The 26,197-nt window shown below is 36.1% G+C and overlaps 1 protein-coding gene across 10 annotated transcripts in view; it reads right to left on the minus strand.

The window, feature by feature from the left end:
• Positions 1-3,791: 3,791 nt before the first annotated feature.
• Positions 3,792-26,197, minus strand: part of LOC131436503 (liprin-beta-2) — a 74,252-nt gene continuing 51,846 nt past the window's right edge. For 8 of the 10 annotated variants that reach the window (XM_058605237.1, XM_058605239.1, XM_058605238.1 and 5 more), the window contains 7 exons: positions 20,214-20,573; positions 19,968-20,148; positions 19,450-19,872; positions 16,086-16,609; positions 15,493-16,029; positions 15,115-15,435; positions 3,792-5,652 (listed from right to left, as the gene is read on the minus strand). In XM_058605237.1, the coding sequence (XP_058461220.1) occupies positions 5,467-5,652; positions 15,115-15,435; positions 15,493-16,029; positions 16,086-16,609; positions 19,450-19,872; positions 19,968-20,148; positions 20,214-20,573 (2,532 nt within the window). In that variant the 3' untranslated portion in view covers positions 3,792-5,466. The remainder of the gene's footprint in view (positions 5,653-15,114; positions 15,436-15,492; positions 16,030-16,085; positions 16,610-19,449; positions 19,873-19,967; positions 20,149-20,213; positions 20,574-26,197) is intronic. The other 2 variants (XM_058605244.1, XM_058605245.1) reach the window with 2 other exon arrangements.

The raw sequence follows: 26,197 nt of genomic DNA on the forward strand, positions 1-26,197 counted from the left end.
AGATCACAAACACGGCGGAAAAAGATAATCATTAGTAGCATGTAAGAAAATAAAGGAATAGTTTTTTCTCAATCCCAACATTACAATTAGTGATGTTACAAGAGCAGGATTACACTCATGTAAGATTGAAAACTATCCAAACCAAATTGGCCAGATGTAGTTGTGTGCTAGATATCCGGAAATATTGATCAAAAACTACCAAATGGAAATAATTTCTCAGAGACAATTGAACCGATTTTCATAAGGTTAGAATCAAATGAAAGGTCTTAAGGTCCTAAAAGCTGCAATTAAAATTTATCCGGATCTGACTTTCTGTTCGAAAATTACAGGGTGATGATTATTAAAAATGTGTACCATAGTCCATAGTTTAAAATGAAGATGAAAAAACCTGTTTTATGAACCTAGTGAAATAATGACACCATCTTAGGACTTTTCGACCATTATTTCCGGTACCTCCGACATCGGCAACCGGGATCCAACACAGCCGGAGTTAATTTGTGTGACAACCTGAAATAGAATGAAATTAAAAATTTTTCATTCAGCTGAAGCAGCTGAATTCTATCGACTGGTGAACCATAACATCTAGATGATAGCTTCGAATTCCATGTTAAGTGTCGAGCAATAACAATACTTGAAAAATACTGTGAAAATATCGGAAATTGTATCTTTTTAAGTAAAGTTTACTATTTTAAACTATTCATTTCTGTAAATTAAAGCTGATGTCAAATTCAATCGATTGATGTACATATATGCTCTGTCTTTGGCTTAGCATTCCTCGCGAACTGCCGAATACTACAATATTGAAAATGTACAAATACCAATTTTTGTGAGATTTTTCAGTATACTTGAAACTGCTTCTTCTAAAGTATGTAGCTGAATTCATATTCAATCTATTTGTGTACAAAACACATATGTAATCGCATTGAATTTACGAAAGATAACTAATAAAAAGTTTTCCAACATAACACGTTGGTTATGTTGTGACAGATTTAACTTTCTAATGGTTGACATATTTTCAAAATTGGACCATTAACGACAGAGATAGACAGAGACAGACCAGTCAACGACTTTATTTGGAACTCTTTATAACAACTTTGGGCAATCATATTTTTACTCATTGTACTTCAATAGGTTTCATTGCAAATAAATTTATCTTCCAATGGTGATGAAACTTTTGAAATCGGTCAAATAATAGCTGAGATATCGTCAGTCAAAGTTTGCGTTCCAACTTTGTTTATCCCCTTGGTATTCGGAGTGTTAAGAAAAGATTTCAAAACAATGTATTAGTTAATTTGTTATTTTTTGTGCTTAATTTTAAATTTAATTCATTAAGACTGTAGTCAGATGGATTCAACAAACAAAAAACTAAAATATTTCTGCACCTTTCAACGCTGTTTCTATGCGCAAATTTTTCTCGAAGAGCAGCTGAACCGATTTCAACAGCTTTAAACTCATTTTAATCCACTATTAGGTCATTGATCAAAATATAAAATCAAATGCCGGTGTTTTTCGATTCCTAAGATGTAATGGTATGAGAAAAGTAGTCGAAATACCGCTTCTTTTTTTAATAAACTCATTTAACTTTTTCGGAAATGGTTCTATCTTTTAGACAATCTTGGCTCATTTCAGAGCTACTATTAGGTCATCGATCAAATTTGAAGAACAAATAAAACGAATGAAACCCACGAACTGAACTGAACTGAACTGACCAAACCGATTTCGATCATCTTGAGCTCGTTTGAAGGCCGTTAGTAGGCTATTGATCAATTTCGGAGGGTCAAGGCCAACATTGCCGATTCCGAAGACATTATTTTAAAAGTGACGTAACCGACAAACCACTTTTTTCGTCCAATTTTCGCAGAGATGCCTATTTGCAACACATTTGGGTTTGTTTGGAAGATGAAAAAGGATCAATGATCAAGTTCAAATGTGTTGAATATGGTTGTATCTTCATTCAATATCACCTGCAATTCCTCGTCTTCGAACTTTTACGCAATTTTTGTGTTTGGTGGGACCGGAGTGATGTGGTGTACTACAAGTTATTAGTAATTGATGAGCCGGCTAATAAGGTTCGGTGCAGGTAACAAATTACCAAATTAAATGGCGCGTGGATCGAAAAACAGGTGCGAAATGGACACGAGGACATGCCAAAGTTACCTTGTAGTACGATAACACACCGTCTTATACCATTTAAGAAATACTCTTAGAAAAAAAAACGTCGCCGTAATTTATTAGTTAATGATACAATGTTACACCTACTTACATGTAAAACTAAATTATTTGTTTATTTCAATGGAAAATTCGAATAAATTGATTGTGAAATTGAAGCGGTTTGGTCATCTTGAAGAAACGCATACTTGAACTGCGACGCTCCTTTTATATGCATTTAATGAGATAAAAATTTATTTGATTTTTTAGTAGTGTGCATATTGGGGAATATTATCGAACTCGGAAGGCTCTTCAGACCTCGGTTAGCTCATTTATCGCTTCTTTTCATCGATACGACAATCACTTTCCAAATTTTTGGAATGTCGAAAAATGTCTCGTCGAATGGTTTGCCTTGAAGGATAAGAAATTGCGATCATATCCATGGAAAAGTGAGAATTCAAAGATCAATTCATAAAACAAAAAGTCTTCGATTCCCTTGAAAAAACACTGAGCCATTTTATCGAACAAGATCGCAAGTGTAAACTAACCGACTATTCGATATTTGAATCTTACTTATTCAACGAAATAGTAGTCACCCAAGCAGGGACGTATCAAGGAAAATTTGAGCCCGGACAAAACTTGATTTTCGGCATCCATCGTTGGTGTAGTTAGCAAAAAAATAAAAGTTTCCTAAACTCCATCTCTGGAAGGATCGATTTGATGAGCAAAAAGCAAACAAAAATCCAAGGATTGATTTACCGCCTTCTAAAAACGTTGCATCCGGGGCTTATTGATAGACTGCAGGAAAAACAAGAAAAAAACACGGTGGGGATTTGAAAATATTTCCGGGGTGTCACCGCATCTGAAGATGTTCTTCGTCTTTCATTAGTTTCGTTTTATTGATAAAGTTTTTCAATAATTCAATTACAATTTAGTTTTACTACTTTGTGTCCTGTAATTATGTTCTTGTTCTTAATATTGATAATCACCTTTCGCAAAAACGCTTTCATTTATTATTTTTTAATTATGATCGGTACATTTCGGTTATTCGAATCGCTTGTGTATAATGTTGGTAATAATTTTCGCCTCAATTCTGTGATCATGGCGTAAAGTTATCAAATATTATTTCTAGTATATGTTGCCTTCAACGATCTTCAAAAATATCGTTTATTGTAAGATAATATATTTTGGTTGTAAGGTATCCCAAATTTCAGTGTTGCGCTCTGCTTGTCAATTAGTGTACTTGCAAAAATGGAAACGATTTTTCAAACGTTAATTTTTTGTTTAAATTCTACTCGCTAACATTCCGTTTATTCCAGTGGTTAACAACTATATCCGTTTAGTTAATAACGCATTTACGATTAATTCAAATATCAATATAAGTTAACAACAATCAGCAGGACTGTCTGTCTGTAGTTTAAACAGAAAAGGAAACAGAATAAATCGACTTTTTTTGTTTTTGTGAAGCAGTTGCGGCCAGAGTAATGCAACTTGATGACAATATTCAGCCTTAGTAGAGAGTGAGGAAAAAGGAGTTGCATCAGAGTCGAGATTAGAGGAAGTAGATTGGCTGATTGGCTGTGAAGTTCAGTAACTTTGCACCTCATGTAACATCTAACTTCTACATGACGAAAAACTGTAACTCTTACTTACTGTGTATGCTTTATTGTCTTTGGCATCAAATATTTATCGATTCACTTCATAGGTCTGGTTCTGGATTATTTCTACATATTTAATACTTTGTCGCTAGTCATTCTGTGTTCTGTGTTCGTAGCTATTGGCTACGTTTTGATACTCCAAAATCAACGCAATTGTTCCCCTGTCCATTTCACGGCGTAATTAAAAATACTCTGGTGAGAGTTTACATTCAATAAAAATGGTGAACGTTGATCATAGTTTAATTCTCGAAAACATTTCCATGTTTGACAATGCAAACTGATTAACAGGAGATCGCGTTGTCAAACCTTTTGATGTGGCACTATCTATTACTAGCCTAAATAAGTTCTTTTTCCAATTAGTTATGCGAGTTCCGCCGATCCTATACATATTGTTTTAATAAGATTATAAAGATTTGTCTGGGAAACTGGGAATGAGTGTTATTACCGGTACTATAAGATATGAATTCTTCGTTTTTTTAACATTATTCATTTTCTAGCTCTCCCAATAGGTACACAATATAATAGTTTTGTTTTATATTAATCCAAAAATTAGTTAGTATAAATATCTGGTCGTTTTTAGTGGGGATTATTGTTCCCAATGGTAGTCGGTAGATTTTTTCTCTCAATGGTACATAGTTACGTGATTTACTTAGCTCAGGATTTTCGTTTTAACAATACAAAATAGATTGGAAAGGAAGGTTTTGTCATTGCCTTCCCTGTTTCGTCCTTAGCAATAGACAGTAAGCATTTTAGAAAGGAAAACAACATAAATCATTCGTAACACGTGATATATCTAAAACGATTCGGTATATCTGTTCCTACAACTTGATCACTACAGGGTTATTTAACACTAAACATAATAATCAGCCATATTGTTCTTGGTGAACTGAGACAAAGAAAGTGTAGCAAGAGCAGCACTATTGGAAACGGAGGTGCCTGGTGAGGAAGTTGCCGTAGCTGCCGCCGATGTTGCCATTGAGTTTGTCGACGACGCAAGTGATGTCGACGAAGAAGCCGATGGTGATGCTCTTAACTGGCCAGAGGAGGACGCTGATAGGCTAGGGTTGGGGTTCTGACCAGCCATGGCCAAGGCTTCCGTTATATTACTGGATATTGTAATTCCACTTGCCTGTTGCTGTTGTCTTAGCTGTTGTAAGCTACTAGTGGAATTTGACGAGGAAAATTTCAGCAGAGAAGTGGCAGTAAGCGACCCAGTGATTCCTGATTTTTTAGCAACCTTCGTCAGAAGTGAACAACTACTGAAGGATGCGGAGTTTTTAACGTGCGTAGTTTTACTAACACTAAGCGGAACTGTACAAGTTGCATTGAATGATGCTGATCGTTGAACTGGTACTCCCGTGTTGTCATCTGCTGAAACCTGCTGTTGTTGCTGTTGTTGTTGTCTTAGCTGCTGTTGTTGTTGTAGTGTATGTGATTGTTGTGACTGTGACTGCTGAGACTGTGGTCTAGCAGAGCTTGCCGTTGACACTAGGGACGACGAGGAAGAGTAGTTTGAGCTAGTCGAAACCGATTTATAAACATCCTTCACCGGGGAGAAGGATGCAATAAAGTAGTTATTTTTGTTCGACATCAGGCTACTCGGTATCGGGGATGAGGATCCGGTCGACGAAGCGGAGCAGGCCGCCGAGATCAGTCGCTGCTAGGAGGTCGACGTTGTCGAGCTCCGGGTCGACGTAGGCGAATCGGATCCAGCATTACTTGTGACATTAGTCAGCAGTTGCTGATGTGAAGCAACTTCGGACCCGGCTCCGGAAGTCGTGGTGCTGCTGTTGGTGCTGCTGCTGAACGTGCTGTCGGGGTAGGTGGTGTAGGGAATCTTCGTCGTCTAAAATGAGGCAAAACTAGCCGATTAGATTGCTAGAAGTTTCAGCAGTTATATAATCAAACAAATGGACATTGATTACTCGGATTAAGCGCATGGTTGTGTTAACTTTTCAGTGTAACCAAGCGCTTCCATCGTTAAACTGCGTGTGTGTGTTTTTCAAAAGAATGAAATTCTAGTTTTTGATAAACGGCTGTTAGTTAAAGCGATGAGAGTTATTTATGTATATGGAAAGCAACGCTTTACATCAACAACACTGGGCTATTCTGTTTATTTATCGAATAAAAAGCCGTGAACCTTAAACGCGCTCCTGGGAATAGATTAAAAAGGCAGAATGGACTAAGCAAAGTTGGAATATTATTTTCAAAACATTTTCGAACAGCGTCAGTTTTAATGTTATGACTGAAATTAACTTTCAAGCAATACAGTTACGAATCAATTTATAACGGAGGTGAAGGTTTTAATATTTTGCAGCATATACTTTTGACACATTCTAGCATGTGTAATGTCGCGTAGTAGATTAAAGTCAGTAAGGTTTCACTTTTTGACATTAACATTTCATAAGGTTACAAAAGGAAATGGCAGTTTCTCTTTATTTACGTTCGCTTCTGATGATAACTCGAAAATTTTTACGATTACTTATTTACTGACTGTTTATGAAGGATGACCACCAAAACTGATTTGGCAATCGGTACTGGAATAAATATTCATATAAAAGAGGTATCGAATCCACCTAGCAGTGAAATGAATTTAAACTGCAAAAATGTATGATTCGAAAAAATCGGTTTTTGGAATAATAATACGCACTGATGAGTCAAAGACGCCGAGTTTAGAACTAAGCAGTTCAATTTGAACTGCTCTGCACTGATGAGTCAAAATTTTTGGCAAACCCCTAAATGATAATAATACGATTTTTTTACACGGTTTTTGTTTTTCCATTTTACATGGATCAACAATTTTGATTATATAATTAGCTATAAAACTGTGTTGGCGGTTTTATATATATATATATATATATATATATATATATATATATATATATATATATATATATATATATATATATATATATATATATATATATATAAAAATATATATATATATATATATATATATATATATATATATATATATATAAAAAAATATATATATATATATATATATATATATATATATATATATATATATATATATATATATATATATATATATATATATATATATATATATATATATATATATATGAAAATACATTTTTTTTAAATGTGTTTTTAGATTCAGATTTGAAAATTTCGTTTCTTTTTTAAGTTTGACTGTTTGAACTTCACAAAGTGCTTATCTTTTACTAAAAACAGTTCATCGCAATTGGATTTCAAGAGTGGGCATCCACTAAACATGAATCATGATCCCCTATGAAGTATGTAGATTTACGATTAATTGAGAATCATTATTCTGCCATGGACAGTGAAGTTTATAATCACGAAAAGAGCAAAATTGGATTAAAATTTGGAAGCTGCTCAAAATTTATTACGTATATTGTAAACAAAGGTTTTTAAATGAAATGGGTTTCTAAAAAAAACTAAATAAAAGTTCAGCTATTATTTTTTACAAAAATATGTTTATGAACAATGAAAACACATACGACTTCAATATTTGCTCCTTAAAACAAAGAGGAGGCGGTACAAAAAGTTGTGTACTAGCGTGCCCCTTAGAGAGAAGTGACAAAAGACCCTGGTTATACTGAAATCAAAAAAGCTAAAAAGCAGAGCAAACTATCTTGATCAAAAAGTTCCAGGAATCACCACCGTGTGACGCTCTCAGTCACCCGATTTGATTGTTTTAGGTTGCCACATCTGTCATTGATATTCTATCGAATTTTCAGTTTGATACCTGGACATTTGTTCAAGTTACGCATAAAGGAGTATTATTTGGGCGTAATGAGACGTTTGCGTGAAGAATTTCGCTAAAAAAGATTTGTGGGCATTTGGCTAGAAACGGATTCCATTCAGCAACCACCGCATCGACCTGATGTGGCTCCCTGCGACTTTCTTCTATTCGGCCGACTCAGAAAACCGCTCCGTGGAACGCGCTTCAGCACCCGGGATGAGATTGTGTAAATATCGCAGATGGCTCTGATGGTCATACCGAAAACTGAATATAAAGAATGTTGTGTGTTGCAGTCGATGAGGAGTACTTTGAAGGGGACAATATCGATTTTAATAAATAATGTTGTATTTTTAATTATCTGAATATATTCCATTTTTGAATTTTTGATGAAGGTAATACTAAAAAGAAAATAATTGATAGAGAAAATATTTTTCTGATATATATATATATATATATATATATATATATATATATATATATATATATATATATATATATATATATATATATATATATATATATATATATATATATATATATATATATATATATATATATATATATATATATATGTATATATATATATATATATATACATATAAAGGGTGTTAAAATTTGTCCACGTATCTCTTCATTTTAGGATTATGCTCCATATCTCGACACCAATACATTGAATATACCGAAAGAAGGGTACAATTCTGACCAAAACTTCTTCTAACATTAAATCTCTGAAGAACGAATAAAAAAAGCGTTTTGGTATGATTGGGACTACTGTGCACTGTGGTAAGGAGGAAAAGTTCCTTACACAAAAATTTCGCTATCTCCGTTAAAAGTGGACGGATTTTAGCAATACAGTGGGGTCTTGTACAACGCGGATTCGGTTTTGCCGGTATTCGTTGTTGCCGGATAACCGCGATAAACGGGACCCAGAGCATATGGGATTTCTACTGATTGGGGCTGTGAACGGTTATCTCGCTTCGGTCGACAAATAGAACCACACAATCTTAGGCAATTTTTTGTAGATACTTGGAGCAACAATTTAGTGTAGTTTAATAGACAATTAGTTGAAAACTGCTACGGCAGGGGCGCTATGAAAAATGCATGATATAAATCATTCGCTTAACACACACAGATAAAAATATTTTGTGAATTTACATTTATTTTCATGCACATATTTGGAGCAGGTAATTAAACATAAAATTACTTCACAATTCTGTACGTTTCAATACAATTTAATCGCAAAATAAGCGTTAATTGGAAGATACAGTTATATTCATTGAAAATTCAATGCAATTCAATGTAGTTTTGCATCGATGAAGGTTTTCAACCAAAATTTCGATTCAACCCATGTTTATTCCATGTTACTATTGATTTACATCTCGTGTAAATTTCATTATTTCTTTCTGTGCAGGCAAAACGAATTGAGCTTCAAGTAACTCACAAATTATAGTATTTTAAAGCATGCGGGATTTCAAAGTTTGTCAAACAGCAAATTCAAAGTTGAAAATTTATGTTGACTCTTTCAGATGGTTTCTTCGAGAAGTTTTTTTTACGGTTTAAATACCTATTAAATGATTGACTAAACAGTTCGTTTTGTATCTACAAGGTGGTCTTCTGTAACTGAAAATTAGAATTGTTTACGAGAGTGATGTTATCAATCAGTTTTTCAACTCAAGTTCAAGTTGGTGTAGTATTTACAAAATGAAAACTGTTTTCTAGAAGGCGCTAGTAAGATATTGGATATGAGGATGAATATCGAATATCATAGTCTCGCTCATCATCAGGCAACAAATCTCTTCATCTCAACTTCATGTCAACGAATTACAATTTATTATGATAGCTCCTATAACTGAGCCTATCACTTAAGAACTAAGAAGGTAGTTTAAAAATAATTGGGAACAATGAATAAATAGACGATTCATTTAAACCCGTAATCAGATAATGCTGATTGAATTTTCAGAAATGAATATTGAATATAACGAGAGTGAATGTCTAAATTCAGTTTTTTCAACAAGTCAGCATAATCAGCTCGAGATTGTAACAGAATCGGCTACGCGAACGGCCTAAGAGACATTTAGGCGAATTAAAAAGTGCAAACCGATAAATTTATAACGCTTCTGATGGCTGGAAAAATTGTAGGGATCCCTCCAAACGAGACTACAAAGAGGAACTCTGGAACATTTTTCTCGAAAACACCAATATTTTTTCTCAACAAATTGTAAAGATATAAAATTGTGATTTCACTAACGCCACTGGGTGGGTGAGTATCTAACTAATATGATTTTCATAATGTAGACCGCTATATTCCGAACATTTTTGTAAAAGACAAAATCGCTCTAAATCTTTTAGCTTTCGCATTAGAGCATAATTTTGGTATTGAAATTTGTACCATAGCAAGCACACTAATTCCATCTGATGGAGTGATTCCGAAATATACTTTTAACTTGTTAATAAATTTTGAGTGAGGTTCCTCCAAACGATTTTCAAAAAATCGGGAAAAATTCCCATAAATTGCTAGAAAATACACTTAGAAATATATTGAATTAGTCCCAAAGGTATGCGCGATTGAATAGTTGGTAGACAATACTTCATAATCAACTCTCTGCTGGTTACTTCACAGTTCTTCATCCTAGTAATCCGACTTGTTTTTCATCCGTTAAAAATACCTCTACAATTGATCTGGTTCTAACGGATCAAAGTCACATTTGTAGTGAACCGATTACACATGTTGACTTTGACTCAGATCAATATTCAGACTTTCCAACGAAGCTATAATTAATCCAATTAGTTCTATATTCAACTATCATAGAGCTAATTGGTTGGAATACAGAACTCACATTGAAAATCATGTAGATCATGAAATAATTTTAGGAAACTCTGAGGACATCGACACAGCAATAGACATTATCGAAGCTAGAAATCTTTCAGTTCCGAAAGCTCGAACTAAATTCAATTCTCCTATCATCGATAACAATCGACAACTGTTCATTCGCTTGAAGAATGTTGGTCGACGACAATATCAACGTTTTCGTGATCCTGATATGAAAAACATAGTTAAGGATTTACAAAAAGAAATTAAACATAGATATACGCTTTTGCGAAATAAAAATTTTGCTAAAGAAGTTGAACAAATTAAACCATATTTTGAACCTTTCTGAAAACTTTCTAAGGTTCTTAAGAAACCTCAGAAACCAATTCCTGCTCTCAAGGAAGGAAATCAAATACTTCTTACAAATGGCGAAAAAACTCTGAGACTCTTGGTTAAAAATTTCAACAAGTGTTTTTCGTTAGCTTACTTCCCTAAGAGATAGAAAAACGCTACAGTAATTCCCATCATCAAACCTGATAAAAACCCCGCAGAAACATCAAGTTATCGACCAATTAGTTTACTTTCTTCTATCAGTAAACTTTTTGAAAAATTATCTTGTTGAAAATGATGTATATAAATGAAAATTCAATTTTTTTACTAGAGCAGTTTGGGTTTCGTCATGAACATTCAAATACTCATCAACTTGTAAGAGTAACGAACATGAAAAAAGCAAATAAATCTTCTGGGTTATCCACTGGATTTGCTCTTCTAGACAAAAAAAAAATTCGACAGTGTTTGGCACAAAAGTTTAATAGCAAAAATGTCTGATTTCCAGTTTCCTATTTATTTGATTAAATTGATTCAAAATTATTTAACTGATCGTACTCTTCAGGTTAGCTATCAGAATTGTAAATCTGAATTGCTACCCGTACAAGCAGGTGTTCCGCAGGGTTCGAGCGTAGCTCCAATATTGTAAAATATTTTCACTTCTGATCTTCCAAATCAACCCGTTGGTTGTCAGAAATCGCTATTCTGTGACGACACAAGTCTGTTAGCCACAGGTAGAAATCTAAGAGTGATCTGTAGTCGCCTACAAAGAAGCTTAAATATTTTCAGTGATTATCTGTCAAAATGAAAAATGCAGCCAAAACACATCTTTCCTCACAATCCAAGAGCTTCTTTTCTTTAACCAAACAATAATCACATTATCAATCTGAATGGCTTGGAATTGACATGGTCTGATCAAGCAAAATACTTAGGTTTAACGTATGACAAAACACTTATTTTCAAAGATTACATTGAACGAATCCAAGCAAAGTGTAATTAATATATTAAATGTTTATATCCTCTTATGAACAGAAATTCTAAGCACTGTCTAAAAAAAACAAATTATTAAATTATAAACAAATTTTCAGACCAGCTATGCTTTATGCAGTACCAATTTGGTCAAGTTGTTGTTCCACCAGGAAGAAAACGCTTCAAAGGAGTCAGAATAAAATTCTGAAAATGATTTTGAAGCGTCCTCCCTGGTTTAGTACAAATGAGTTACACAGACTCACAAAAATGACATTAGATGTAATGTCAATGCGATGTAATCTTCAATTGAATCGATTCGCTCTCTGTATTAGTTAGTATGTTAGTATATAAGTTCCTTTTTCCAATTACACAATACAAGTAGGTTTAGAATTTTCTCTACATAAAAATCACAGAATTGTGGAAGCAAATGATGTCTTCATGGTAATAACCAAATCATGTATATAATCGGGCTGAAAAGTTACCATTTGTGGCAGAACACCCAATTTGAATCTTAATAATTCAAGTTTAATCTCATATTTCAATTAATATTGATGGGATACAGGATTTTTTGCTCCATTGTTTAAATGTAATTAGCATTAGGGAAAATGTGATGTCCATACTTTTGAAGTTCTACCGTAACATTCACTGACATCAAATAAAAGTAGAAAATGGAGGAAATATGAAAGGCTTTTAGAACTAGTTTTCGGAGCACTAGCACTATTTTTCATTTTACGAAACTGATTTCTTCCAAAAAGGTCATCATCAAATTTTGTATGCCGACTTTTGCGAAATCCACATAAATTTCAAGGAGTTGCTTTCAATGTAATAGTTTAGCTGATTTCAAAATCTTCTTGAATTTTAAATCACTCCGAAATAGATTTAACATAGTTTTGATGCTTTATCTTGCTTCATAAATCTGATGAAAAATGGTCGACTAGACTGAAATATTAACTCATAATGGTTTTTTTAAGGATTTTGAGGAGTTTAAAGTTGTTATGCTATATTTATGAAGTAACATTGAAAACTACTACAAGCAAGGATGGCTTTTATCGTATCAAAGAACGCTCACTAGCAACTTTTCACACGATTCAATCAGTGCCATCAAAGAGAGACGGATATCGTCGCAGCAACAAAAACCGGCATGGTTCATTTAACATAGAATAGTCTCACCAGTGCGAGAGCGAATTTCTCTCGATGACCTGTCTGAGAATCAAAGGTTAGCTCGCTGCTGTGGCGATTCTCTCTGGAGCAACAAACGGTCGCTTATTCTCGTTTCGCGATCCGATTCTGTATGGGCAGTTTATAATAGCGATAGAATCATTTTACTATTGCCGCTTATTCTAACTATTTGCATATAACCTTTGTATAAGTTGTGTTTATGAAAATGCATGTGCATGTCCACAAAAGGGTTTTGAAATATTGCAACCTGGTATGAGAATCATCAAGTCGAATTCCACACAGCACCAATAATTATCAGACTGTGATTTTTTTAAGGGCCGTGAAATGCTCAGAGTATGAAAGGGGGAGAAGAAATGTAGAAAATTCTCTCACGATTCATGCATTGAGAGACTCGAGTTCTTGTAGCATCTTCTACCGGATTGAAAATGTTGTATACAATATTGATAAATATCGATAAATATTCTGTCGAAAATTTGGACAATCACCAACACTGACCAAAAGTATTTATTAAATTGAATATGTTACTTGGTACGTGTTCTGCTTCAATTTACCCACACTGAAAAACATTATCTCTTAATTAGGAGCGATTATTTACATTGAAAATTGGTTTTCATTATGAGAAAAATGCAATCCCGACCGCGAAACGCCCGACCAGGTAATCCGACTCGATCGTAGCCCAATCGGAAGCGGCATCCTCTTGCATATCAACCCTCAACCGGTTAATTTACTCAGTCTACTGAAAGCTATGCTATAGTTAGAAAATACAGTGCATTGTATTAATAAAACTTCTGCTGAGTTGGTATCAAGGCCAAGCTCGTTCAATGTTTTTTTTAATTCCTCTCTTTGTTTGAACAAAATTTCAACATAATACTTTTTAATTCTTATATATGTTATTATACTTCATGTTTTTCTTAATAAGGCGGCTCTGAAACAGCTACTTAAACTCGTTCGATTTGTTGGTGGGTGTCATCACATTTCGGTAACCAATCATCGGAAAGCAAAAGCAAAACATTTTCATGCTCTGTATGTAGAATGAAAAATTTTCACTGAGAAAAATTAAAATGGCGACAATTTTTCGATTTTCGACCCTGTTTTGGTTGATACGTGCAATAGTTTTGGAAAACGAGTGACACCCACACCCAGTGCTGTAAAACTTCATTCAATTCAATTGAAACTGAATGTGGAACACATTGACGATCTCTCGAATGCAGTAAACTTCACTCTCTGACACACACAATGTTTGCTGACGGCCCGAACGGGCAGCATTCAGTCATCAATCGTTTCTCTTCAATCGAGGCTCAGTTTAACCACCGTCAGTTGATCTTTTGAAGTAACAAAATATCTCTTTCAGTAGTGTGAGAGCGGCCTTCAAATGAGGTTCATGTAAACATTCCAATTGGTTCAAGATAATAGATGAAAGACAAACCAGATTGCTGAAATATCAATCACAGAATACACATAAATTAATTGTTTCCTCCTTCAGTTTTCATTTTTGATACTTTACTCCATTTATAATTCTATTCGTTCGAATTTGCTTACTACCAAGAGCGAAGGCAATGAAGGAGTTACACTACTCCGCACTTGAAACTGAGCAAGCAAAACTTCAAATGACTATCAACGATTATTCAACTGACGATGAATTCCGGGAGCTTCACTTGAAAATGGCAGCAAAAGTCAAATGAATTAGTAGGGATATGCTGACGGTCAGCGGCCATAAATTTCATTTTCATCTTATATTATTCGATTGAAAATGAAATTTTACCGCACTGCCCACACCCAACGTGGGTTGAACAAAGTTTTCATTCGCGACTGATCGTGTCTGGGTGCGCACCGTTCACCCTTTCCTCTATCAACTTCTCAGTCGAGTGTACCCTCGGGACTAATTCTTTATCATTTTTAAGAGTATTTTATAGAATTTTACGAAATAACTTATTTTTTCGATTTTTTTAAAATTGTTCGGAGGAACCTGGCCTTACGTAAGTACCCTGCTCTAGTCACCACAACTTTGTAAACTTCGAATTAAGTTTTGAATGTAAATCGAGAAGCTGGTTTAGAAAAAATCGATCATGTGATTTGAAAATCTCAACAGTAATACTTGTAAAGTTGATGACACGCTGTTCCTTTCTAGATAACATCACAGGGAGTAGCGCAGAAAAACATCTTATAACGTTTTCGCTTGTTCGTGCAACACAGTTGTTACACCGGTAAAGTGCAGAGAAACGATCGAAAACGCTGTATATAAACACACAACACAGAGGTTAAAACAGATAGGTTAAAAATGCTTCGCAACTTACAGCCGCCATCGAATTGCTTGTGACATGGTTAGTGTTAGTTGAATAGAGGGAAGCACTTGTGGTGTGTGAGTTGTGACTTTGGTGCTGGTGGTGATGGCGGTTGGCACTAGTGGCACTGGTGGTAGTAGTAGTAGTAACAACAGCAGCAGAATTAACGGAACCAGCAGCGGATGCAGACGGTGACGATGATGGATGCTGCCGCTGCGGTGGAAGATGTTCCTGACCTGAATCACCCATTGGACAAACGTAATCACTCCACTCGTCCCCATTAAGACTCTTGCTCTTTTTGCGCTTAAGTGAAAATTGAGACTTTTTAGGGGTCTGAAAATTAATAAACTCAGTTAACATTTCATTTCTTTTTTTATAGCATTAAGTTACCTTAATTTTTGCTGCTAACGTAAGTGGCTGAAATCCTAGAGTATTCTCAGCGTCTCGTTTGACTTGAATAATATCTCGTCCAAGTAGTTCCTTAAAGTGCGTCGCCAAATGTCGTCGTAGTAGTGTTTTGCTCGGTGGCATGCTAAGTAACTCAGCCAGCAATTCAGCAGTAAATTTCACCTCGTACATCATAAGGGCTCCATGTACGCCGGCACCACGTAAATTTGGGGCATATTCTGATAGATCGACCACGCGGAGCCATTCCATAACACGATGGCTACTCCATAAATGAACTTCATCTTTTATTCTGCAAGATTCATCGGGATTGGAGCGACGAATGAGGTAGTCTGGATTCCATTTCTTTTCACGCATAAGTTGAATACCCCGCCGTAAGCTAACTACGTGTAAACAGGAAGTAACATGCAAGTTAGCCAAATCATCCATAGTCAATTTGTGTAGCATGCGTCCATCCATTCGAGCGATGGTGAAACTCTCTTTGTACTGGGGTAAACCTATGTCATCTAACCATCGAATAACCTAAAACGATAACAATTATAACACGTTCCTTAGCAGTGATATCGACTTAAACTTACCCAAGAAGTGTCCAGTTTTCCAGAATTTTTCAACATTGAATCGCTTTCGTCACTCTCCGCCATATCGGCCACTGCTAGGACAATCTTTTTTCTGTGTAACGGATTCTTCAAGTTTAACTCCTTCTCGATATCCACCGGTGAAGCCTGAGCCAGTTCAGCAGCCCCACCCACCTTGAGCCATCTACGCAGCTCCTCCTCGTACATACTCAGTCCCATTTGCTCAAACCACAAACACAGTGTATCTAGGTTCCACTCGCGAAATGGTTTGTCTGGTTTGCGGAACTCAACACTCCATCCTAGACGAGGTCCCGCTGTCGCTCGAATACCACCTCGTCTGAATTCACCGTCCGATGGTACGTCATCCAACGTACCGCTATTACTTCGCTTGATTTTTCCGAAAATATTTCGCAATCCCTTCAGATTTTTGTGACTCATAGATGGCGAAGGGGTGGGATTCGAGGTGTAGTTGAGTTGGTTTGCTGCAACGTCGTCAGTTCGCTCGCTAGCAGTGGTTCCCGGGTCCGCTGTGGGAAATAATAACATTCAATCAGATGTGATTTTTACGGACGATGAGATTTTAGTAGAAAACTTGGTGTTCAGCAGTGAAGTGTCACATTTTCGAAACCAAGCTAGTGGCTATTGGATGAGTGTTAATGACACATTGGTTGTTAATTAACATGAAGCATTCTGAGCACCATTAGTCATAATTACGGTTGCGGACAATTGATAAACAAGACCAGCACTGTAAATTAAGTAATCAAGTTCAAAATTTAACATAGTGATTCACATTTAGTGAGTTAATTTAGATGAACGTTTGTTTTGGTCCTATCCTATTGGAATTTGTTTGTGAAATTTTCTTTACCCTAATTAATATGGCTTTGAAAGTAGGATCAATGCTAGAGATATTGATAAAATAAGGAAGGTGTGAAGAGAAATCTAAGAGGGTGTGCTTTATTTAATCCTTTTAAATTAGTGTTCAAATTGCCTTACAAAAAATCGAAAAACAAAACGGTACAATGATTTCTGCTTTTTTGAAAGTCAGCGAATCTCGAAGTTACACTAAGAATGAGCGTTGTATAAATCATTGTTTAGTTGGTATTCACGGTCACCAACTGCACATAAATTATAAGTACTCGGTGCCACGAAAATTGAGCATACTATTTTACCATTTCGCAAGTTCAGTGAAAATACTGTGCAGACCAGGGCTGCTTTTACACACGGCAGTGGGGGCAAGTGCCCGGGCCCACGGTCTCAGGGGGCTCCGGACAGGACCAACCGAGCAAAAAAAAAACATTCAGTTAGTTAGAGGCACACAACAAAATCTTACCCCCGGGTTCATTAATACGTGAAAGCGGCACTGGTGCAGACCCGAAAAAATAGTATGCAAAACTTCAGAGAGCATCATGATAAAAAATCAGCGCGGTTGTGAACATCAAAGACGTTTTTAACATGTTAACTGATAGCTTTATATTTGAATTTGATATTTTCAAACAATAATGAAATGAGAGACGTTCAAAACAAGCATAATTTGTAGTTACTATAATAATTAAGATAATTTACACCTAATATATTTAAAACTGCCATCCACTATTGTCTCATGTTTCATTTCGAGTATTTACGATGCGAATGACGTTCAAAACAGGCATAATTTGTAGTTACTATAATAATTAAGATAATTTAGACCTAATATATTCAAAACTGCCATCCACTATTGTCTCATGTTTCATTTTGAGTATTTACGATGCGAATGACATAATAGTGGGTTCAAAATCAAGTTGAGCGAAAAATTTATTTTCGGTTGTAATTTATTTGTTTATTATTTTTCGGAAAAACGATGTATAGAAAACGTATAGGGTTTAATTGAAATCATTGTTGAAGGTGTTATGCTGTTACGTTTCAGCGTTTAAAATTTATATGACTTTTTCGATTTTTTGTAAGGTAAACTCTCTCTCTTTTCGGGAGACGATTTTCTTGTAAAACTGCTCACAAAAAAGTTAGAAAAAAGCGATATTTTAAGAGCTTTCCTACTTTTACTCCGAAAATTGCTGTAACTCGATCAAATGAAGAACTAGGAAGGTGGCTTTTTTAGTAAAGTTGCTCAAAATAAAATCTCTTACAACAATTTTTAAGTTCAATTAAGAAAGTTATATGGAACACATGCGCTATTTGATTTCAAAGAACTTTTGTGAAGACATCAACTACTAAAAAATAATATTTTTATCTCGCTAGTTTCCAGTTTCGTATCACTGTGTACTTATGACTGGACTTCCAACTTAAATCTTTACTATTCATATTTAATTCATAGTGTGATTAAAATTTCTTAAATATTTTATAAAACTACTGCACGTCAAAAAGTTACGGTGTCATAAAATTGGAAAGCCGATAAATTTTTTTTTCATCATCCAAAAACTGTAACTCCTAGTTCCGCTGACCTTAAATCCCCTTGATTGATACGTATTAGGTATAGTTGAACTAGTTGATATTCTAATATCGTTTGGTTCCCAAATACCATACGCACCCTGTATATGCAACTAAATTTTAATTTTAATTACATTATTCGATTATAGCAGATTTGCAGAGAAATGAAAAACAGAAAATTAGAAACAATTAATATTTCAAAGCTCAATCTCTAATTCATTGCTTTGTTTGAGCAAATAAGTTCACAAATTTCTCTACTATAGCATAAAAATGTGAGAAAAAACATTAGTCTATTTTCAACAAAGCACTAAATCAACCGATTTTTCTCTTATGAACTGCTTTCGCATTTTTCAAAATGGCAAGCAAAGTCTTGGCATTACATTCCTTTTGTGGAATTTGGCCTTTCTGTTTCAACAGAGTTCGCAGCCGATTCTTAGTGTACAGAATCATTGCATGGCTAGTACTATGGATCCTACTGACACTAAGAATCCTTCCAGGTAGGGGGTCGAACATACGACAACTGTCTTGTAAGACCAGCGTTCTATGCATTGAACCGCCAACCCGGGACGATGGTCCATTTCACTAATAGCAAATTGTATATAGTTAAAAATATTCCTGTTTCAAGTTTCGAGTTCTCGGTCGAGTTTTGCACTGCCAAACGATCTACAAGATTGAATTTACTACGATAATCAATTAATCTCAATCAAAACAAACGTTCATGTTAGGACCGAAAGTGTTAATCAAACTTCAATCACAATTAGCATTCAATCTCGAACATTCGCAAACAACACATTATCCTTGTTGGCTTAGGAAGTAGATGAGTACGGGATTCCGTAAGAAATTGGACGAACAACAACACTCAAACGATAACCGGCGATGAAAGGCAGGTTGCATTTTAGCAGGGGCAGACGGCGTAAAAATGAAATAAAAATAAGTGGCATAGAACCTAGATTTGGTACGGAAAATCCACGTATTTTAGCAACCATCTGCGGTCGATCAATGGCGTTCGTGCTGTCGGCCACGACGGGGAAATACGGTTGCAACCCGCCCTCCAGTATAGTAGGAGTACTCTTAGCCACTATTCGAGCATCCCGCGGAGATTTTGGGACTTCCACGACAGTGGTTGACCCGGCTGGCGGTTCAGTTGTTGCCCGTTCCTGATGCTGCTGATCGAGGTCAACAAGCTGTTCGCGAGATAGACTACCCGACTCCGAGGAGTGAATGTTCTGCACCGAAACGGAAGTTGGTTTGAGACCTTTCAGATTGGAGCCAAGCGCAGAGGATAGGGATAGAGCATTCATCGATGAAGACATACTGAAAGCTGATTTCTTTGAATCATTCCGCTCGACATCGACAGTGGGAGCGATTGCTGAAAGGGAAGCAGAGGCGGACTAGTCAGCTTCGGTCGCTTCGACTCCAAAATGTATGTACTGATAAAGCGGTTTAGCGAGGCTAGATAATTACCGAATGCTACGTTGCGTCGCAGATTGGCATTAGTATCGATGCCTGAGGAACCGTTAGCTGTGGCGCTCATACCAGAACTGCCGCTCGATCCACTGACTGTTGATAGGGTCGTTGCAAATGCTTGCCGTGGAAGACTGGCATAGTGTACATCCACTCGCTGCCGGTAGGATGCTGGTGGGGTCTAAAATCAAAAGACGGTCAGGAACTTGAGCTGGAGCGCTGAATGATGGCTCGTGAGTAACTTACTTTTGGTGTGCTTGGACTAGGTAAGGTAGTGCCAGTCTGCTGCGGAAGACTACCGTGACTACCGTGATGTAAAGGTGATGAATTAATCGAGTTACCCGGTGTAGAAGTTACTATTCGTCCAGTACCGAGCATCGGTGTTGCTCGCCGGATTAGACTGGCTGTGATGTTATTGTTGTTGAGCGTACTACTGCTCAGGAAAGTTCCGTTCAGATTTCCATTACTAAGTGATCCACCGTTGACCAGACTAGATCGAAGCTCAAGATTTTCACGTTCCAAGGCCGCTTGCTGCAGTTTCAACTCACTCATGGCTGACATCAACTCCAGTTTTTGCGTCTCAAGCGAAGATCGGGATAGCATTTCCTTGGTAGAAAAGAGAAAAAACGAATATGGTTCAGTGTATAAATTCAGATCACTCGATGAAAGTAGATTTTCAGTGTTAGTAAAGACATGAAAAAATGGTGCGTTTATGTCAGACAGCACATGATGGAATACTACAAGCTACAGTACGCATTGAATGTTAGAACTATTTTATATGAAAACTAATTAATCGAACAGTTTATTCACAAAATAAAAATCGACGAAGCAAATTTATTTGACTCATAATTGTTGGTTGGTTGCTTGTTTGGTTTGATTACCATCAAAACAAACCGAGCTATCACTGCGCCCGACTATTACGGCGACAGCGGCTATCAAAAGAACAGTCTCGGTAGGGGTACCATTTTCCCGCATCGGAATGGGGAACCCAAGCGAGAAAAGCTAAACAACTACGCTTGATGAAAAAGGAAGCGATGAACGAATCTGTGCAAAAGTTCTTCTATCCATCGTGTAGTGCGAGTAGGAAGCCCAAATCACTGATTCCTGGTTTCGAAAATATGAGCTCGGGTCTTTCCATTGAAGTAATCAACCTCATAAGTCTTCTTCGTAAACAACAAACGTAAGCAATATACGGGTTTTCGTCCGCTTGTTTAAATTTGTATAGAATTTTTAAAGGATATTAAATTTTTGCGGTTAGGATAATCCCCGATTTCTACTTCTCTTCCGTTTGCATTTGTTTAGGCGAAATAGAACGGCTTTTGAATGTATGGTAGGATGAAGAAAAATCTCGGCTAGAGAGTTTGAACAGGCATGTTCTTTTCTTTTTTGTCCTATTAGAGCAGCGATAAATGCCGGAGCAGTGTTGTGTGATTTAAAATTAATTTACAACACACAGCACCCGTACCCATGATGACCATTAGTCCGGTGATGATTTAGTTTCATCGACACAACTATGAGGAAACCAGCATGATAAATGTCCAGTAAACTGCTTCTTTTGCATTCGAAACAAGAATTAACGATTATTCAAGAAAATCAAAATCACTAATGAAAAAATTTACTACTTCAGAAATTAGTTTTTTTATGAATCCTGTTCTCTGTAACAGACAGTAACCCACCAAGTGTAGCATATTTCCAAGTCATCCGTTACATTGTTTGTGAAATTCTGCTGCACAGACAACGGCAAATACCTACTAGAGTGGTACATTGCCACTATCTTTCTACTCAGATGGAAATCCCCAAAAGCACACTACTATATAAGTTTGTGTATGAAGGTTTCTATGTGCAAAACTACGCTTTCCACCAGCGTTTTCGGTTCAGTCTGTTCACAATTCTCGCAATTGTGACAGACAAGTTTTTGTGCATATTTAATATTTGTCTGGTTTTCCACCATTTTCAGGTGTAACAATGACAGCCGGTTATTCCCAGGATGCATCATGAAATAAATTAAATTTGTCGTTTGTACTTTTAGCACTTGTATGTATCATTTAACCTACTATTTTAATGATGAACTTCGAGAATACCAAGCCGATGCACTGATGAGTCGAAGATGAAATGTACACCGAAACCTCCATTTACGAACTAAACGGGGGTTCGTAAAAAGAGGTAGTTCGTAAAAAAAGTTTACGTTATTTGGGATTTGGTTCGTAAAAAAAGTTTACGTTATTTGGGATTTGGTTCGTAAAAAAAGTTTACGTTATTTGGGATTTGGTTCGTAGAAAAAGTTTTGTGTGATTATTGTGGAAACCGCGCATCATATGTTTATTTTCGGAACGGATGTGAAGAGTAAGTGCAAGAAAATGATGTTTGGGTTCGTTTCAAAATCCAAGATGGCGGCTTCCGGTTTATTGAGGTTGCCTAAAACCCCTAACAATATGGGTATATTCGGAACGGAATTGATGAGTAGATGTCAGAAAACGATGTTTGAGGTAGTTTTGAAATTCAAGATGGCGACTTCCGGTTTGTTGATATTTCTTGAAAACCCTTGCAATATGGGTATTTTCGGAACGGAATTGATGAGTAGATGTCAGAAAACGTTGTTTGAGGTGGTTTTGAAATTCAAGATGGCGACTTCCGGTTTATTGATATTCCTTGAAAACCCTTGCAATATGGGTATTTTCGGAACGGGGTTATTGAGTATGTATCAGAAAACGATGTTTGAGGTAGTTTTGAAATTCAAGATGGCGACTTCCGGTTTGTTGATATTCCTTGAAAACCCTTGCAATATGGGTATTTTCGGAACGGAATTGATGAGTAGATGTCTGAAAACGATGTTTGAGGTAGTTTTGAAATTCAAGATGGCGACTTCCGGTTTCTTGATATTTCTTGAAAACCCTTGCAATATGGGTATTTTCGGAACGGAATTGATGAGTAGATGTCTGAAAACGATGTTTGAGGTAGTTTTGAAATTCAAGATGGCGACTTCCGGTTTGTTGATATTTCTTGAAAACCCTTGCAATATGGGTATTTTCGGAACGGAATTGATGAGTAGATGTCCGAAAACGTTGTTTGAGGTGGTTTGAAATTCAAGATGGCGACTTCCGGTTTATTGATATTCCTTGAAAACCCTTGCAATATGGGTATTTTCGGAACGGGGTTAATGAGTAGATATCAGAAAACGATTTTTGAGGTAGTTTTGAAATTCAAGATGGCGACTTCCGGTTTGTTGATATTCCTTCAAAACACTTGCAATATGGGTATTTTCGGAACGGGGTTAATGAGTAGATATCAGAAAACGATTTTTGAGGTAGTTTTGAAATTCAAGATGGCGACGGTTTGTTGATATTCCTTGAAAACCCTTGCATTATGGGTATTTTCGGAACGGAATTGATGAGTAGATGTCAGAAAACGATGTTTGAAGTAGTTTTGAAATTCAAGATGGCTACTTCCGGTTTGTTGATATTCCTTGAAACCCCTTACAATATGGGTACTTTCGGAAAGAGATTTAAAAGTAGACGTCGGAAAATTATATATGAGGTGGTCTTGAAATACAAAACAGTGACTTCCGGTTGATTATTATCTTTTGAAAGTTTTTGCCATTTTCCTTTAACTCTTTATTCCTTCAAAACACTATACCGTTCCGAAAATACCCATATTGTATGGGTTTTCAAGGAATATCAACAAACCGGAAGTAGCCATCTTGAATTTCAAAACTACCTCAAACATTATTTTCTGACATCTACTCATCAATTCCGTTCCAAAAATACATATATTGTATGGGTTTTCAAGGAATATCAACAAACCGGAAGTCGCCATATTGTATTTCAGAACCACCTCAAACATCATTTTCGGACATCTACTCATTAACCCCGTTCCGAAAATACCCATATCGTAAGGGTTTTCGAGGAATATTAACAAACCGGAAGTCGCCATCTTGAATTTCAAAACTACCTCAAACATTATTTTCTGACATCTACTCATCAATTCCGTTCCAAAAATACATATATTGTATGGGTTTTCAAGGAATATCAACAAACCGGAAGTCGCCATATTGTATTTCAGAACCACCTCAAACATCATTTTCGGACATCTACTCATTAACCCCGTTCCGAAAATACCCATATCGTAAGGGTTTTCGAGGAATATTAACAAACCGGAAGTCGCCATCTTGAATTTCAAAACTACCTCAAACATCGTTTTCTGACATCTACTCATCAATTCCGTTCCGAAAATATCCATATTGTATGGGTTTTCAAGGAATATCAACACACCGGAAGTCGCCATCTTGGATTTGAGAACCACTTCAAACATAATTTTCCGACATCTACTCATCAATTCCGTTCCGAAAATACCCATATTGCAAGGGTTTTCAAGGAATATCGATAAACCGGAAGTCGACTTCTTGGATTTCAGAACCACCTCAAACATCATTTTCCGACATCTGCTCATTAACCCCGTTCCGAAAATACCCATATTGTATGGGTTTTCAAGGAATATCCACAAACCGGAAGTCGCCATCTTGGATTCCAGAACCACTTCAAACATAATTTTCCGACATCTACTCATTAACCCCGTTTCGAAAATACCCATATTGTAAGGGTTTTCAAGGAATATTAGCAAATCGGAAGTAGCCATCTTGAATTTCAAAACTACCTCAAACATCGTTTTCTGACATCTACTCATCAATTCCATTCCGAAAATATCCATATTGTATGGGTTTTCAAGGAATATCAACACACCGGAAGTCGCCATCTTGGATTTGAGAACCACTTCAAACATAATTTTCCGACATCTACTCATCAATTCCGTTCAGAAAATACCCATATTGCAAGGGTTTTCAAGGAATATCGATAAACCGGAAGTCGACATCTTGGATTTCAGAACCACCTCAAACATCATTTTCCGACATCTACTCATTAACCCCGTTCCGGAAATACCCATATTATATAGGTTTTCAAAGAATATCAACAAACCGGAAGTCGCCATTTTGAATTTCAAAACTACCTCAAACATCGTTTTCTGACATCTACTCATCAATTCCGTTCCGAAAATACCCATATTGTATGGGTTTTCAAGGAATATCAATCAACCGGAAGTCGCCATCTTGGATTTCCAAAATATGTCAAACATCATTTTCCGGAATCTACTCCTTAAACCCGTTCCAAAAATACCAATATTGTAGTAGTTTCCATGGAGTCGGAAATCACTTTCGATGAATGACAAAACCTCTTTTTACGAAGTAGGTTCGTAAAAAAAGTTTACGTTATTTGGGATTTGGTTCGTAAAAAAAGTTTACGTTATTTGGGATTTGGTTCGTAAAAAGAGGTACGTAAAAAGAGGTTACGTATAAAAAGTGTTCGTAAACGGAGGTTTGGGTGTAATTAAACAATTGAAAAAGGTTTATTGTCATCTTGACATTAAGTGGTTAGTAGTAATCAATGCTCGTGAATCTCTACTACCCGTTGCAAATTTGTTCCGTTCGAGACGGCAGTACAGACACTACACTTCGGCGCAACTATTCAAGTTATGACACTCAAAGTAGAGTAAACTTTTCCGTATGCTTACAGGTTTATGTTGACCTGCTCAATGCACCTGCAGTTCGATATGAACCGCCAACGTACTGGTAAGTCGAAGACGAATTGTACATAAATAAAACCATAAAATGTAATGAAAGACCATGTTTTTTAATCTTGAAGCAGTAGAAAAAGATGATTTTTTATTTGGTACTACTTCAATCACACATCATGTTTCCCATACGGATTCAAGAAGAAAGCGAATAAATATGTTTAGAAACGCAGTCGGTGTTGAACAGTCGTTCGCACCGCACGCGTATAGCTCCTGGCTCCTGGAAATATTTTCTGGCTACCTAGAGTTTCATTGATTCAAGGCTTCAGTCTTTTTCAAGGTTACCTGAATCACTAACAGTCTTTTTAAAGACTAACAATTAGTCAGCCTTTCTCAAGGCTATACAAAGAATAATATTCTAATTTAATCAGTCTTTTTCAAGACTAAGAAATTAATCAGCCTTTTTTAAGGCTAGCTATTCCAAGAATTATTCTTCGAACTAATCAGTCTTTAATAAGACTACCACAAAATCAGTCTTTATCAAGACTTTTCCAAACTAAGAGTGTAATACAAGACTAATATAGCCTAGTTAATTTAATTTCAAAGTTCATTCATTTCAAAAATGCCTGCGCCCAACCAGAAAGAACAAGCCTAAGGCTGAAAATAAT

The sequence above is a fragment of the Malaya genurostris genome, chromosome 3 (assembly GCF_030247185.1).
Source record: "Malaya genurostris strain Urasoe2022 chromosome 3, Malgen_1.1, whole genome shotgun sequence".
Taxonomy (NCBI): Eukaryota; Metazoa; Arthropoda; class Insecta; order Diptera; family Culicidae; genus Malaya; species Malaya genurostris.